Source organism: Anabrus simplex, chromosome 13, assembly GCF_040414725.1.
Source record: "Anabrus simplex isolate iqAnaSimp1 chromosome 13, ASM4041472v1, whole genome shotgun sequence".
Lineage (NCBI taxonomy): Eukaryota > Metazoa > Arthropoda > Insecta > Orthoptera > Tettigoniidae > Anabrus > Anabrus simplex.
In genome coordinates this window covers 30,094,668-30,113,304 of record NC_090277.1, presented here as the reverse complement: position 1 = coordinate 30,113,304, position 18,637 = coordinate 30,094,668, and the positions used below count along the sequence as shown (strand labels likewise).

The following is an 18,637-nucleotide window of genomic DNA, read 5'->3' as shown; positions in this document are numbered from 1 at the left end:
ACGGCCAGGGGAGGAGATGAATCCTGTGGGATGCCTTTTTATAAATTTGGTCCAAATGTACATTCTATTGAAAATTATTTTGAAACGTTATGCCTAGGTAGGTAAGTGTGTTCGTTACAGCAAGGGTTTGATTATTGAAGGGTAGAAAGGGTTTGTTAGTGGGACGTCATTAACATTTACGATTAGGAAATAATACTATTTTTTTGCTTACATTAATTTTGATTTGTCAGAGATTGAGCCATTGTCCGAGTACATTTAAATTGGTATGGAAACGGGATTGCAAGGATCGATTATTGGATTCCACAGCTAGCATTGCTGTGTGTTCAGCAAACTGACACAATCAAGGTGTGGATATAGGTTGGATATACGAACGTGGTGACATCGGGATACCTTGTGGTACTCCTGCTTTAATTGGAAGCGTGTAGGTAAATGTGTTATGGATACTGGTTTTGGTTAGGAAATGGGTGATTGTCATTGGAACTGGAAGGTGATGGAGTTGATATTTCAGTCTGTTGGAAGGCATTCTCAACGTCAAGACTGGTAAGTGTGCGCATATTTTTGTAGGTAAATATTTCGTGATTGATACATGGATATGGCGTTAGTGAAAGTTACCTCCAGTTCCTGAGACATTTTGAGGAGATAAGGAGGCAATTTAGAAAAGACCATTCTGGAAGGCAAAATTGAAGGCACCAGACCAAGAGGCAGAACAACAAGTAGATGGTTAGACGAAGCAAAGAAGATCACCGGTCTACCTCTTCACAATGTCTTAACAAGAGCTGAGGACCACACATCATGGAAAAATCTCGTTAAGGATGCAGTTACTAACGAAGTGAAGAAATGAGGTCACGACGCTCAGCAGTGAGTAAACCGACTGATGATGATGACAGATATGAAAGACATGGTCATGTATGGAGTGCTGAGGACAGAAACTGGCGTGTTACTGTGGTATGAGAAGGAGGGAGTCGAGACAGGTGTATATACAGTGAGCTAAGATGATTTCTAAGATTTTAGAACATTTTGTTAGAGGACTTATGGGACGATATGAATTTAATTGGGTGGTGGTTTTGGGATTTTCAAACTAACAAAATTTTGGCATGTACCCAATTTGGGCGTGGGGGAGGGAAGAATCCAGTATGGAGAATTATGGTGTATACTTTATATTGGAGTTGTAGGAAGTGATGTATTGATCTAATACAGTGGCAGTGTTCTTTATAGTCCTGAGTGCATCTGTTATATCTTGGACTGTAATAAGAGCATTTAGGGGATTTTGAGAGTCAAGATCTGATGGGATTGAAAGGTAGAGGATTTTGTCTGATATCCGAATATTTTGATATTGCATCGTGGTCACGATGGTATATATTGCGATCCGAAGATGGCGAGAAGATTCCATTATAATGGTCTGCAAAAATGCCACTCATTGTTTTATTATCACTGAATGCAGATTTGTTACGTATTACTGGACAATAGAGTTAGGATTGCTTTGTGTTTGTCAGTTGTTTTAATTTGGTCTGGTATTTGCGAGTGTCAGTCATGTTGGATAATTCGGTGCAGGTATTTGCCCACGCTTTTCTTTTGATAGCCTTGATAAATTATCAAGCATCTAGTGGTATTTCGGAATATATGGGTCACAGGTTCGAAGGTATGACGTGTAATGTTCATGGGAATATTTTATTATTTGGAGTGGTTAGGGTGGGAAGTGAGGTTAGGAAGAATGGGAGGTGTGGTAAGGAATATGGATTCGGTTGACAATAGTTAGCAGGGATTCTAATTTCTCAACTTTATCTTTTAATTCCTGCTGTGAAGTAGGTGGTTCAGTATTACATATTACGTCTGACATTGTTTGTTTGTATTCTACCCAATAGGTTCGTGAATAACATGATTGTTGTTGGACGTTGGTTATGTTGCTATGGGTTTTGGGTTTGTTAGTACACTTTCTATGGTTATTAGAGCAGGGACAGGTTAATTCCCATTGAAGGTGGCATGGTGATGTCACGGGAATTGTGAGGCGCCAACCCTGAATTTTGTGTTAAGAATAACGCCAAGGTTCGGTGTGCCAGGCTTATGAATCTTGATTCTCTTCACAGAAAAACATGCAAAGGTTTTGGAAGCTGGATGAACTCCATCAATCATTCCTTACGCCTGAAAAAAGAGCCTGCGAAGAACATTTTCTTGTATAATGATCAAATGGATTATTCAGGCAGGTTTGATGGCCAATTTCCTATTTGTCCCGAAACGTCACCTGTAGCTCAGTCTAAGCATAATGCTGTTAAGAGGCTCAAACCCATTGAAAATAAGCTTGCTAGATTTCCAGAATTGATACAGCTGTATGTAATTTTCATGCATACATACAGCGAAACGCGACACGGAAATTGCACCCCTTCAGACATCTATCTCATTAAACTTTTATATGCCTTATCATTGTATGCTCAAATATTCTAGCATGACGGCCAAGCCGATTGTTAAGTTTGACAGGTGATGTGAATCTTTAAACGGGATAGATTTCAACTCTGTAAATGGTTGACCCTGACTTCCTGTCTATTGTTTTAAGGTTCAGAAATTATCTTGTTGCTCTTTCACCTGATATTGCAAAGATGTAGAAATTTGTGTTGACGCATCCCGACCACAGGAGTCCTCAGAATATTACGTGGCATGAATCCTCTGATGAAGAGATCAAGGACTATCGCTTGATTACTGTTACAAGTTCTGCCCTATTCCTAGTTCCGAGAATTTGGTTTCAACTTGCTGAAGAGAACACAGAATCTCACCCTATTTGCATCTTCTTTGTTTTATGTTGACGACGTGTTGACAGGTAACATCACAGTTGAAGTAGCTGAGGAGCTACAGTCAGAAATATCTTCCCTGCTTTATATTACACATATTCATCTCAGAAATTGGACATCAAATTGTCCAGAAGCCCTTTCCAATGTCCCTGTAGATGACAGAGGAAACATGTCAACATGTAACCTCAGCAAGGATGAAGCTATTAAAACTTTAGGTATTATTTGGCATCCTAAATGTTATGAGGTTTAGTTACCAGTAAACTTGAAGAATGCACATAACTAAATCGCTAAGCATAGCACTCCCACAATCATTGCTTCCATATTGGACCGTCTTAAATTGTCTGGATATGTTCTGGTTAAGTGCATACTTAACAAATGTTCTAATTGGCAATTGGATACTATATGGGCTTATCTGTTTGAACCTTTATCTGAAATTATTGAGATTTAGAGTGCAATGTAATGTGATAAGAAACAGTTTTGCTACATATATTGTGTTTGCTTATGAATATTGTATATTATTTTGTTAACTTACGCGTAAAATGTAATAAATGTTTGTGTTCTCTTTTCTAGATTTCCGAACGTTGCATTATTGACCGGACGTTCAGTGGGTACGCGTGAGCGACCACATTCCTGTGATCAATGTGATAAAAAGTTCCTTCATAAGTGGCATCTTAGGCAACACGAGCTAATACATACCGGTGAGCGTCCACATTCCTGTGAAAAGTGTAGTAAAAAGTTCCTTCAGAAATCGAAATTAAGGCAGCATATGGTTATACATACCGGTGAGCGTCCATATTCCTGTAAAGAGTGTGGTAAAAAGTTCTCTCAGAAGTCGAATCTTGGGCAACATGAGCTTATACATACCAATGTGCGTCCACATTCTTGTGAACAGTGTGGAAAAAAGTTCCTTCAGAAATCGAAGTTAAGGCAGCACATGGTTACACATACCGGTGAGCGTCTAAATTCCTGTGTTCAATGTGACAGGAAGTTCTTTCATAGGTCCGCACTTCGACAACACGAGCTTACACATACTAATGTACGTCCGCTTTCCTGCGGTGAATGTGGGAGAAATTTCCCATATAGGAAGTGTCTCGCGCACCATATGGTGATGCATACTGATTTACGCCCACATCCCTGTAATCAGTGTGGCAAGAGTTTTCGTAGTAAGACACATCTTCGAATGCACCAGCTTATATATACTGCAGAGCGTTCTCATTCCTGTGATCAATGTGGTAAGAAATTTTCAAACACATCCTATCTTCGGCAACACGTACTTACACATTCTGGTGAACGTCCATTTTCCTGTGATCAATGTGGTAAGAAGTTCTCCCGTAAGACAAATCTTCGGTCTCATATTTTCGCACATTGTGTGGGGCGACCCAATCCATGCGGTAAGTAATTTTCGTGCAAAACCAGATTTCGGCTACACATGATTGCACACACCGCCGTACGGTTACATGTTTGTAATGAATGTCGTAAGGAATTTTCCCAGAAACATTCCCTTCGAAAGCATTACCTCACGCATCTTAAATGGTAGGAATTTTACTCGCATATTCGTATCTTCTGTAACACCTCAGAATTCATACAAGGCTGCGTTGACCTTTTTGCGAGCAATGCCGTAGGAAGTTTTCTAAGATATCCCATATTCTGAATAACCTCCTGCACGTACTGATGAGCATCTACCTACATATGAAGTTAAGGGAAGGGGTTTACTGTGAAACAAATTTTTCGACCCCAGTTGCTATCAATACAGGAGAGCGTTCTTATAAATGTGATTCATATAGTAAGAAGTTTCCTCTTCGCTTGCGCGTACTTACGCATAAGGGAGAGGTAGGATGTTTTCTCGAAAGCTTTTGCTTCTAAATCACCTTCATACACATATTGGTGAGCGTCCTTGTCTTGTGATGACGCTGGGAAGACGTTCTCTGATAAAGTTCTTCGACAACACCTTTTTACTCGTTTTGGGGAAGCGTCTTCATTCTTGTGGATTAATACGACATTTTGCATTTTTTTCATAGTCTAGTCTACGAAAACAAGGGATAAGGTAAATTGCAGCTCGCCCATATGTTGAGAACCATGTGTATACCAGTTTTGGTCGAAAGTTTGTCTTCAATATGACCTTGCTTTTCTATATCCTACGTGCGTGAAGAAAGACAGCGATTATTAGATGTGTTCACATTATTTTATTGAATATAACATATAATACTAAGCGGCCACAAGTTGTACAATACCAAGTACCTGAGCACTCCACAGTTGTACGTTATCATTTCCGTTCACAAACACAATAATGCGATCTTCCATAAATGTTACATCTCCTCTCCTCCGATGTTTGAAATCAAGTTTTCTCCACCGAAGTTTGAAGGCCAGTCCGGTATGAAGCCAAGTACAGTATGCTTTTTTACGTTTCATTACATGCTATATGGACATCAGCTTCCCCCATTTCTTACAATGAACTTCAACCCACCTGTGTCCAACACGGAGTGAAGATAATCCCGATAGCATCTAAGGAAAATCTTCAGCAATAGTTTATTTATTTGTCGTAGTTTCCGAGAAAGATCGCCTCCCAGTACTTTCTAGGTATCGCTCAATAAATCATATTCCTGTCGGTGAACGTCTCCATTCGACATTCAGTGACAAGTCTCAACACAAATGAAAGTGTGACCTTAGCTCTACATATGTCTTTTCCTAATCCAACGTAAATAATAAATCCACTTTAATATTATACTAATTTATTAGCATGCTTATCTGAAGAAAAGTTCAACAAATATTGATAAATACGAGAAAATAACAATGTGCTTTCATACAAAGTCAAAATCTCTAGTAATCATTCATGAAATAATCTTTCTTATTCACAATTTCTCTCTCTGGCGATGACTTATAATTGAAATGGGGTTGTTTAAGATATCAACTGATCCGTCCAAAACTGAAGTTCATGACACACAAATGCATAGAGCCAACTTGTAGCATCTAAATCACCAATCGATTCCTCTGTCGGAAAATTTATCTTCAACGACATGAGTAAGGTGCTCTACTGAAAATGTAATTCATGTAGTCTGGTTAGTTTTCATCTAACTTCATTCATATTTCATCATCCGGACGTTCTTACACATTCCTTCATCTTTATAATGTGGGAGTTTTCATAATTGGTGCCTTATCATGTCCAATTTTTTCAAATGGACTTTATTATTTCACATATTACTATCTGGGATTCTTATTATGACATTATCTTACTTGTGAGATTCGACATATTTGATAAGTTTCTTTAACATGGCCAAAAATTGTTGCCATATTTTCAAAATATTGCTAGAAATGAAATATGCATATATTTCTCGTATATATTAAAATTCATCAGTGATATTTTCAAACATGAGCAAGCTAAATCTACCTTTCCTTAATGGACTAGAATAATGAAACAAATATGTGCCAATCTGTCATATATGTTTGCACAGTGAATCATAGTCTAACCTCATTTCATATTCCGTCGTGCCATTCATTGAGTTAGGTCTTGATTTCAGTCTACAGATCGTTTGGGAAAGAACGACTCTAAACACGTCGATTCCTCTTACTCCATATCCTTACATCTTCATCAATTATATATGCGGTGGCTAACTACTACTCATAATATGTCACTTTGTGTTTCAAATTGACATAAAATCAGCAGTTCTCTTACTAATACACTTTTCTCAACATGAGACTAACCTTATGATAGTTACTCAATACGATCCTCTGTGGATATATCATACAACTTCGCAATATATTCTTCTTACATACAACCTCTCAAAACATGAACTTTTAAAATCTCAATATTTCCATTAATACACAATTCGAATCTATCTCTTCTTAGTCAACATTCTCATTTCATTAACCTTCTTCATAACCCCTCATTTGTTATAATATTAATTTCCTTCAACGATATTGCTTCTGCGATACTCATAGAATTCAGTTTAATCCATCTCTTCCTTTGATTCTTATAGGTGCAGTCATGTTTGTCAATATAATTGCCTCATAAACCTCCTCTACGTCTCATATAACCTGCATGCTCCAATATTTTCAGAATAATAAATGAATAGCCCTTCCAAGTAGATTGGTATCAAAGATGACATGTAATACATTCACTTACAGCATCAACATAACCTAGTCACTTCCCATATCAGTATACATATCATTGAAAAAAATGATATTCGTGGTTTTTATGACAAAGGTCTGTTACTGTTGGTCACGATTTGGCGCTGAAAAAATCTGACTGAGAATTTTGTTGAAAGAAAATATTTCTCGATAATGATATAAATACCTTTAAACAAAAACTTATCTCGTCACTACCCTGAAACTGCCTCCTTCTTCTCAGATGTTACATGTGTTCCATGCGGCCGGTTACTGCCTCTCCGGACGTCATCTCTGGTCGCAATACATTGATGCTGCTGTGCCTCGTTATGGAATCCTGAGCAATCTATTCCCATGTCTCAGGCTGACTCCATGTATTTACAGTTGTTCACGAAATTAGAAATCAATATTGGAATGACAGAATACATATTTAAATTGCTAATTTAGCCCCTTAATATTATTACTTGTACTACTCGAAATTGCGTATCTATTACAATCTGCATACAGCTTCTTGTTATTAAATGTAACTTTCCCGGCTAATATTAATTTCAGTTACTAATCCAATTTCTATTCTATGTACTGAATTGCTTGAAGTACGAAATTTTGCCCTCTCGCTTCTATACAGTGGTCTCAATATCTCCTCAAGCCGGAATGTTAATTTAAAAACATCGGATCTCTCTCGTATTTTAATTTTAGTTCCTGTGCTATATAGCAAGCAATTCCTCTTCAATCATATTTTTAAATAGCTCTTTTGATACGCAGTTACGACTGATTCTCAGATATTTTATGCAATGTATTTTTTCTCTCCGTAAAGAAAGGATTAGGATTCAATTATTCTTAGAACAATATTTGTTCCATCTCAACGTTCTTATACATGGCTCTTGCATTCCATGCCTTCTAGATTTAAGTTTATTTTAGTTTCGATGACAATTTTCATATATTTATTCTACCTGAAGTTGCCGTGCGCCATTTTGTCTGCCTCTTTCTCCTTCGTATTTGCATCTGGACTGTAGCATAATGGTACTTTACGTCTAGATTGATCCTTGTCATCCAATCACGAGTACAAGTTTTTGTCAAGACCATGCCCTGAACCTCTTCCGGATCTCATGACAACATCAACAGGGCCACCACCTCAGACTCTGAGCTAATCACATGACTCATAGGAACTTTCCGACTACAACATTAACGAGGCCACCACATAGGACTGTGGGATATCCGCATGACTCATACAAATTTCCGAGATGTAATTAGCAGTTTCCCATCCGTTTTGTACAAAACTAATTACTGATATCACATATGGGTACCTTTCATTTAAAAAAATTAGGAATAAATATACAAATGAATTAATGATAACAATAAATCGAACACTGACAACAAAATTATCTCTTCTGAATACAGTGCGGGGGTGTGATATATGTACTATCCCAACACACACACTTCATATTGGTCACACTCCCGTGTTGACATTTATAAGCCTCCGTACTCTTGTGGTGAACGTTTCGCCTGATATCACTCCTTTTTTGACTGTCTTAGTACGTTTTCTGCAAATATATTTTTCGGAAACATCTGTTCATTCCTACAGAATTTCGCCCTAACTCTGGTAATTTATGTGGTTTCGTGAAAAGTGCACGCTAAATTTTGTAGAGCTTCCGTACTTTTGTGGTGAGCATTTCCCATAATCATCGAATGCACCAGGTCACTTATAACGGAAAATGTTCACACTGTTGTTACGAATCAGGTAAAAGCTTTAGTGAAGAGGCTAGTCTTGAAAAACATCTGGTGAGCCATCCCAAGCTACGGTTACAGTATTGATGTCAGTGTGATAGTAAATTTTCTCAAGCGTGCAATAAAACTACAAATGCTGACTTGTGGTGTGGAATGGGGGCGTTCTTCTGAAAAATATGATGGAACCTCTCTCACTCTTATAACGAGTGTGGTAATTTTTGTAAACATCTGCTCACTCAGACTTCAGAATAGATGCTTCTGTGTAATAAGTGCGGTAGTAGGTCTCTTAGTAGTCTTACCTTAGGAAGAACTCACCCGCTAACACTGCAGAACGGTCAAGCCATTTTAATAAATGAATAAAGAACGTTTTTCCACAAGTCTCAATTTCGGACAAACCTGGTAGCTCCCCTTAGAGAACATCTATCCCGATGTTATGTATCATTGGTCGTTTGTTCTTTTTGTACGTACACTCGCAAGGAGCACATAATGTAGACAATATAGGTAACGCCCATATTGTTATATGGTATGCTTCCACATTATTTTCTGGAATTCTTGATCTTAGAATGGATTTTGTAGAACAGCTACACCCTTGAATTCAATGTGCAGATATGTTTATGTCTGAAGCCTCATCTTGTTTGACGACAGTTTAACCCTAGAATAATGGTTCCAACCCTGACCCATATTTGGTGATAACCAGCAATCTAGAATTCAGCAGCTAATTATTTAATGGAGAAGAAGAAAGGGACATTGGAGGTGCAACTATGGCTAATTCCAGTTTTACAGTGATTACAAAGGTTTCAAATTCATATACTTCTTCTCGTTATTTCGTTGATAACGGCTGAAGAAACCAAGGAATGTGACCCAGTTGGAACATATCAAAGTGTCGTATACATGTTACATTTTTCTTGCCATGTTGAGAGTCATTGTGTTCATTTTTGGAAAATACCATTAACAGATAGATGTATTAAGTACGTATTGTTTGCCACAAATTTTCATATACGTGTATGTTTAGAACGCTAAATGTTATGCTGATTTTTCAGTAGGCATTTTATAGTCTTTAATGGAGTCGACTATTCTAAGCATGTTTTCAGTGTATTGACATGCCTTTTTATTGCAAAAATACATTTATGAATTATTAATCAATAAAATGGTTTACATAATTGTTTTGATATTCGGTCTATTACACTTAGCCCGACCATTCATGTTACGATTTTCACCCTATTGTCCGAGGATTAACGTGGCTTGGGCTAACGCCCATCCATAGCGATGTATACAGTAGTAAATTTTCTCAGTGGACCAAGCGTCGATGTTACCAGTCCACTAACTCACTTGTCAGGCGGCATATTTCCCATGTATACAGTGCCACGTTTTTCTAACAGGCCTTTCCTTAAACAACATTTGGATGTACTGCTCAGTAACATTGTTGTTATTATTACATAATATTCTTCTCTCTCTCTGGAGAAGTGTTGTGGAGTTTTGTTGTGCCTGAAAGTTTGTTGGCCCAATAAGTTCCCCTTAACGCCCTTCTATCTACTTACTGTGGAGTATGGCCGATTAGATGTTCGTTTTTCGAAATATCTTTAAAAGTGCAATTGTTTGAAAACAACACTGGAAGTAGATCTTTGCTTTTATGTATGAATAGAATAATATTGTTGCCGCTCAGCAACCTAGATTTCCACCCTTCGGGCTCGATGACACGCCAAAATACAGTTATGAACATGTATTTGCTCCATAATAGTGCTCCGTGCTATAGTCTACAAATTGTGAAGTTGTCTGAAATCTTATTAAATGTGAAGTCACGTCTATTGTTTGTAATTGTTTGATGTATAATATCATAAAGGGCAGCACAGGGGCACACACAGGTAATTATTGTTTAAAATGCTTTTTTAGAAAGCAATATAAGGGGAGTAAATACCCTCGTACTGCAGTAAACATGAATTTGAAATATTAGAGAATTGGAATACATGTGCAGGAAAGCAACACAAATGCGATGGCAACTTGAGATAAATGATGAATAGAAATTATACACAAGGATATTATTATTATTATTTACTTGCCACTAGTCGTACACAGTTCCTGTATACTACTAGTTGCCGTGGACAGACCTTTCAAATGTAATTTCATGTCACATGAAATTTAGACCATCACATCTGTAATTGATGGTATCTTAGAATATCTGGAGGTAAATTGTAATTCTCCTCAAGGATATCAAAGTTATTTTCCAGTTTGTATTCGTTTAAAAAGAAGTAATTCAGGATGTGTGGTGTAACGGCTGTTGACTCATTTATTACCTTCCTACCAGTTTCATTAATTATTACTTCCCAAGCAGTGATACATTAATTTTAGAATCTCGAATTATTTTGTCTTTAGCAATTATTTTTATATTTCCCTTCCGTACAATGTTTTGTTGAATTTCTACCGCCCTTTTTCTTAACAAATACGCTGCTTAGCTGTGCAATAAAGCAGTTTCCTTTCAGATTACTTGCAAAATGAGGAATGCAGCTCTTACAGTAGTAGTGAGCTTTCATATTGTAGTGCTATAGGTTTATATAATAACCTTAGTTTTACTGGGCAGCTTTCCTTTGGGGAAGAGCTTAAATTGTTGTTGTTGTTTGAGTCATCAGTCCATAGACTTGTTTGATGCAGCCCTCCATGTCACCCTATCCTGTGCTAACCTTTTTATTTCTACGTAACTATTGCATCCTACATCTGCTCTAATCTGCTTGTCATATTCATACCTTGGTCTACCCCTACCGTTCTTACCACCTACACTTCCTTCAAAAACCAACTGAACAAATTCTGGGTGTCTTAAGATGTGTCCTGTCATTCTATCTCTTCTTCTTGTCAAATTTAGCCAAATCGATCTCCTCTCGCCAATTCGATTCAGTATCTCTTCATTCGTGATTCCATCTATCCGTCTCACCTTCAGTATTCTTCTTTAACACCACATTTCAAAAGCTTCTATTCCCTTTCTTTCTGAGCTGGTTATCGTCCATGTTTCTCGTCCATACAATGCCACGCTCCACACGAAAGTCTTCAAAAACATCTTTCTAATTCCGATATCAATGTTTGAAGTGAGCAAATTTCTTTTCTTAAGAAAGCTCTTCCTTGCTTGTGCTAGTCTGCATTTTATGTCCTCCTTACTTCTGCCATCGCTAGTTATTTTACTACCCAAGTAACAATATTCATCTACTTCCTTTAAGACTTCGTTTCCTAATCTAATATTTCCTACATCACCTGCCTTCGTTCGACTGCACTCCATTATTTTTGTTTTGGACTTATTTATTTTCATATTGTACTCCTTACCCAAGACTTCATCCATACCATTCAGCAACTTCTCGAGATCTTCTGCAGTGTCAGATAAAATAACAATATCATCGGCAAATCTCAAGGTTTTGATTTCCGATCCTTAGACTGTGATTCCCTTTCCAAATTTCTCTTTGATTTCCTTTACTGCCTGATCTATGTAAACACTGAAAAGGAGAGGGGACAAACTGCAGCCTTGCCTCACTCCTTTCTGGATTGCTGCTTTTTTCAAGCCCTCGATTCTTATCACTGCAGACTGATTTTTATACAGATTGTAGATAATTCTTCGTTCTCGGTATCTGATCCCTATCATCTTCAGAATCATAAATAGCTTGGTCCAATCAACATTATCGAACGCCTTTTCTAGTTCTACGAATGCCATGTGCGTGGGTTTGTCCTTCTTGATTCGATCCTCTAAGATGAGACGTAAAGTCAGGATTGCTTCACGTGTTCCTACGCTTCTCCTGAAGCCAAATTGATCTCCCAACTCAGCTTCAACTTGTTTTTCCATTCTTCTGTAAATAATACGTGTTAACATTTTGCAGGCATGAGATACTAAACTAATGGTGCGGTAGTTTTCACACCTGTCAGCACCGGCTTTCTTGGGAATAGGTATAACAACATTCTGCCGAAAATCGGATGGGACTTCTCCTGTCTCATACATCTTGCACACTAAATGGAATAAACTTGCCATGCTGGTTTCTCCTACGGCAGTCAGTAATTCAGAGGGAATATCATCAATTCCAGGTGCCTTGTTCCTATTTAGGTCACTCAGAGCTCTGTCAAACTCTGACCTCAAAATTGGTTCTCCCATTTCATCAGCATCAACAGCCTCTTCATGTTCCAGAACCATATTATCTACATCTTTACCTTGATACGACTGTTGGATATGCTCCTGCCATCTTTGTGCTTTGTCTTCTTTCCCTAGAAGTGGCTTTCCATCTGAGCTCTTAATATTCATACACCTAGATTTCCTTTCTCCAAAGGTTTCCTTGATTTTCCTGCATGCAGCATCTACCTTTCCCAGGACCATAGAGCCTTCGACATCCTTGCACTTCTCCTTCAGCCATTCTTCCTTAGCTACCTTGCACTTTCTATCCACTTGATTCTTTAATCGTCGGTATTCATTTCTGCCCTCTTCATTTCTAGCATTCTTGTATTTTCGTCGTTCATCAATCAGGTCTAGTATCTCCTGGGTTATCCACCGATTCTTAGTTGATCTTTTCTCCCTTCCTTACAGCCCTACTGACTTCATTTTTCATGACTCTCCACTCTTCCTCTATAGTGTTTCCTTCAGCCTTTTCATTTAGTCCTTGTGCAACATGTTCCTTGAAACAATCCCTCACACTCTTTTCTTTCAACTTGTCTAGATCCCATCTTTTTGCATTCTTTCCTTTCCTCAATTTCTTCAACTTCATAAGGCATTTAGTGACCAACAAGCTTAAATAAAGTTTAGATATTTCGGTCTTAAAATATTAATGTGTTTCTGAGTTGCCTTCTTCCACTGAGATAATATTTTAAAGCTGTTATATTTTTCCGCGTGATCACCTTGCTGATAGTTTCCCCATTATAGATGAAGCCAGAGACGTTCATGATCAGGCAATGAATAGTCTGTGACAACATACAAGGAATAAATGTTTATACAATAGTTATAATATTTCCTAAAGTTATGTCATGTCGACTGAACATTAAGCAAATACATCTGTACACTTGTGATTACTAATATTTACACCGCACTAACTAACACTCATTTAGGCAATCCATCAACCATGAGAGGGCACTCATTAACCCAATTATATAATAGGTAAATAGGAAACTTAAAACTGCGACAATGAGTCATGAGTGTTTGATATTTACTTATTTATGTAGATGAGCATGTGCGGTTACTACTCTCCCAAATATAACAATAATGATTAGTTCTCACCTGGTCTCTATCCTGTGATGAACATGGGCCTTTTAGAGTCTTTCATTGGTGATTAGTGCTTCGTGGCGATAATATTGACTTCAGGGAAGTTCATGGGTCCGTTTGTGATATCGACCACCAAACTAGTGAGGCTTTATTCTTGATGAGTTGGAAAATGCGTTACTGCTACACAAAACATTGGGTTATTTAGTAACTGTTCACTTAACACATCTCCGAACTAGCGGGCTGCACGAACATTTACTGCGCGCGATACTCGAACTCAAGGGCTCCAGCTTTGAAAAGGTAACGGTATTTGTTTGGTGTACTTACTTGCCTGACTGGAATTAGTCCGTCCACTCATAAGCAGATATTAGATAACACCTAATGGTCTTAACCTTAGATGTTAAGCCCCTTTAAATAAGAAGCATCATCATCATCATGGTCGTAGTTAGTCAAATCGTAAGTATTCCTTAGTACAAATTTTGTAACCTGGTCTAGTTCAGCGCCCACATTTATGGTTGCAAGTATTATTGAACCACCTCTTTTAGCTTCCCATATTAATTACTGGATTCTATTATCTAACTGCTCTGGACGAAGAGCAAAATGTACAACTCACAAAGAGCTTTGTTTGCAGCTCCGACTTCTCGACAGGCGACACGCACTTCTAGCAGCAGCTCTGGACACAAGAAAGAGGAAGAATCGCACCCTCGTGTTTTCGAAATCGCCCCCTCAACCGACTCGGGGAACATCCTCGGCTAACAAACATTTCTTTCTGAGGGAAGCCGTCTTTCTGTTATTGGTTCGCTGTAATTTCCTAGCTTCTACCAGAATGATGAATTAACGCATTATTGGGTTTAGCTGTATAAATCTATAGCCCAGAATGGAGAGTTAAAATTAAAATTCAAAATCTATGATTTTCAAGAGAAGAGTTTAGATTCTTAGCAGTTTACATCACTTCCTTTCAAAAATTGACGTGTTACATAATTTTTATGAAAATTGGTGTATACGCGTGTCTTACGTGGTTAATCTGGAAAAGGGTCAGAACTCATAATTAATTAAGAAAAACGACGAATTTCAGAACAATAAAAACTGTTGAAGTGATTGCTAAAATGTTGTCTTGTTGTAGAGGTCGGCATATGGTAATCATTGACGTGACACTTTCGTCACCAGCCACTGTAATTATATCTTGGCTGTTTTGCCTTTTTATTTCGCCCATATCCTGTACCCGTGCTAGATAGAAATCAGTTCGTTGGATTTTTGAACGTTGAAGCATGTTGAATTTTACTCTTCACAATTGGCAATTGTATTTCCCCGAACAAATTGAACAAGCTTGGGTTATTAATTTCTGTGACTGTCTCTTTTCCTGCTATTTTTCTAACTCGCTTGAGAAACGGAGCCTTCCCTCGTTGTGGGCTACTGGTTCACTGACTGATAGACGTAATCGGCGCGTTAAAAGCACACCGTATTAGGTCCTGGGATCGTTGTCTGGTAGGGTTCAATCTGCTCATTAAACTTTTATATATATGCTACTATTTTCCTCTTGGTGAATAACGAAATTTGATCTTTGATTCCACCCAAATTTGATGTTGGTTATTAGTAAGGACATACGTATTGAATTGTCCGCGTGGCTTGGGACCCTGATACAGCGATCCAAGATACCACGCCATCTTATAGTTACAAGATGAGGCTCTTGGTTTAAAGCTAAGTTGCAATACGCAGAACATATCACTGAAATCTCACAAGTTGTTCATTGAATGCTGGATATTCAGCTGCTATTACAATCGTACAATGCCTGAGTCCAATCCCACGCGTATCAATAATACATGGAAACATATAAATGCTTGTTGTGGAAATATGATGGCCTAAATTAAAGATGACATGAAAGACGAAACGAAAATATTAAAATGTAGAAAAATTGCACAGCGTATTCCTCATCCTGCTCAACCTGTACTTACTACATGAGGCACTTGGTTAAAGCTGACTTTTATTACGCAGAACATTACAGTAAAATTACAAAATCCATTTATTAATAAACTTCTGAATATTCAGTTGCCTTTAAAAACTACAACCCATGAGTTCAGAAAATTTCTACGACAACGACCGATTATGGAATTTGCCATAAGCTATAATGCGACCGGAAGCGTCTGGTGTTATAATTAACATAATTGAGAAAGTAATGAGAAAATAACACGACACCGGAAATGACAAATTTTAGAAGTGTTGTGCATGTGGTCAATGAAGAGACAAACTCTTAAATTTCAGTTTCATAAATTTAATCGCAGTAAGAACCTTGTCTTGCTGTTAAGAGAGTAGATTTTATCTGGTAATATCCCTACGTGCGTAGTTATAAATCGTAATTCATCATCATGATGGAGACGATTACAGTGACACGGCTATGAATTAAAAGACCGTATGAGCAAGGTCAGTAAAAATGAAATATAAGAGTATTTTATCGAGATATTTCTCCTGCTTGCAAATCGTCTGGAGTGCACTCCAGAGATCACTACACTCGTCATAGAACACCCAAGTTACAGTTAACCTGGAACGTTCAGGCATGCTGTCAAGTGATGATAAACAGAGGACGATTTATTGAACCTTCGATATTTTGCAGTGAAGTTATGAATTTTCTCTGTCAAAGTATGTGTTGCCACACGAAGGATCTTCAAATGAGGGAACATACTGTTTTGACTCGATCCTCACCGATGCTGATTAGCCTACGCGATTCATTCTGGTGCAGCTAATCTAGAAGTCAACGTTGGATATGATATAATTTATAGGCCTTTTTAATTAGGAATTTTGTCTGATTTGCTCGCATAAGGGACATGGTATCTACCTTGTATATATTCAGCTTTACGAATTAGTTTGGGGTTGCTTTCGTTTGTTGAGTATCAATACATCACTGCGAGTCAGTAAGTGTTTTAATTCAAACACTTGACGTAGCAACAAAACACATCACCCCATCCCGCTATAACAGCCAAAAATGCAATGAGAAAATTAACAAACGTATTGAAACAGAAACCGCCCGTGATCGAATTGGCGACTGCGCGGTCTGCTTCATCCTTTCAAATTGTGCGCGTTCTAGACCTTGATGAAACTTTTCCGGCGAGCGTGATCGCGGCAGCCTACTGAGTCACGACTACGACGTCACGAAACGCGTTGCGCACACGTCAGATAAAACCATTTGGAAGCATTTTAAAATCTCCGCTTCAAGATGAGATATCGACTAATGGACAACGGGTCCCTGTATCATACAATAACAGGTAACTCATGCCCAAATTTCATGTTAATAACTATTTTTTTAAGGAGATATCGCAACGTCAATTTATCAAATAATTTCAATGACGTGTATCCTCAGGGTCAAGACCAGGTCTATAAGAAGAGCCAATTTCACAACGAGATGTTAGTATTGGGATAGTACAACACAGTACAGCATAGTAGAGACCAGCTGCCCGAGGTTGTGCCGGCAGTAAAGTTCAACTTCGTGCGCAAGTGTTCAAACCTCGAACTACGTACCCGCGAGGTACAGCCGAAAATTCTAACTCCGACAGCCGTATAAATACTGCATTCTAATTCTGTCCAAATACTTATATTTTTCGCGTGACTTATACAAGTGTTAGATATCGGATGTGTTATTACCGTGTGTGATAGAACTGTTGATTAATTTATAAATGAATACGACGAGTCTACGTGTTAACTTCTACGAGTGAATTAACCAGTTAGTACTTTGTGGAAACTACATGCCTAATTCTTCATGGTTAGAAGTAAAGACATTGCTATTAACTATTTAATGTTTCGTGGTGATGGAGTGATACTAGACTGTTCTGAACGCATCGGGAACATAGACTGAATCATACACTAATATCACGTGTGAAGTTGAATTAATAGACTTTATTTCAATTTCCTTGAACTGCATTAACCTGATAATCAGAACTTTTGGAAGTCAGCGTACCGTTAAGGTTAAATTAGCATAGACTTTGTATAAAACTTATTGAATTGCATTAAACTGGCAAGTGGAACTTAGTAAATTCAGTGTCTCATGACAAGTCATTATCCTTATTATTGGACTTGATACAAATTACTGCACATATTAGACGTGCTCCTTGGAACGAAGAGCGCAATGTCACTCGAAGTGGTGTATGTAAACCAACGTTCCATGCATACGCTGACCGCCCTTATTATCACGTGAACTCCCGCCGATGGAGACGTGGTAACTCCGAGGGATACGTGGTAATGCTGTTCCTGGTCTATGGTGGCCGTGGTGATGGTGTTCTGAAGCATGGTGGACGTGATAACTTCGAGCGACGTGGTGATGGTATTCTGATCTATGGTGGACGTGATAACTTCGAGGTATACGTGGTGATGGTACAACACTCCCTAACAATTAAGGTAAATTATAGTAAACGTCATAGGGATGTGTGCACAGAAGAAAAGTCAGAATTAGAGCAAACTGACCAGAACAATCAGGCGATAATACATCAAGCATATTAGGAAGCAAGAAAGAGTAGGCCCACTGGAACACACCCAAATAAAAAAACAAGAGGAGAGAATCCAAGGAATTACTGAGGCACTCACCCAAAAAAGACACCAAGATTTTCAAAAAATTTAAATAAAACTATAATTTGATAAACAGTATTTACATTAAAATTGAATTTGAAAAATTTATAAACTTTGGTAAAATAATAATGAATAGAAACTTGCAAAGAAATGTAATTAACATTTAGTAAATAAATAATTTCAGTGTAAATAAACCTAGTTCTGTAGTAAATAATACCATTCTATCACACAAAAATATTCTGGTGCACCAGCCTACTCTAAACCTCAC

At 37.9% G+C, this 18,637-nt stretch overlaps 1 protein-coding gene across 1 annotated transcript in view; it reads left to right on the top strand.

Annotated features, from left to right (window-relative positions):
• The window catches only part of LOC137502867 (zinc finger protein 239-like), a 79,559-nt gene extending 64,985 nt beyond the window's left edge, over positions 1 to 14,574 (top strand). The window contains exons 5-6 of the mRNA XM_068230024.1: positions 3,351 to 3,730; positions 14,450 to 14,574. Coding sequence (XP_068086125.1) covers positions 3,351 to 3,730; positions 14,450 to 14,574 — 505 coding nt within the window. The remainder of the gene's footprint in view (positions 1 to 3,350; positions 3,731 to 14,449) is intronic.
• The last annotated feature ends 4,063 nt before the right edge of the window (positions 14,575 to 18,637 follow it).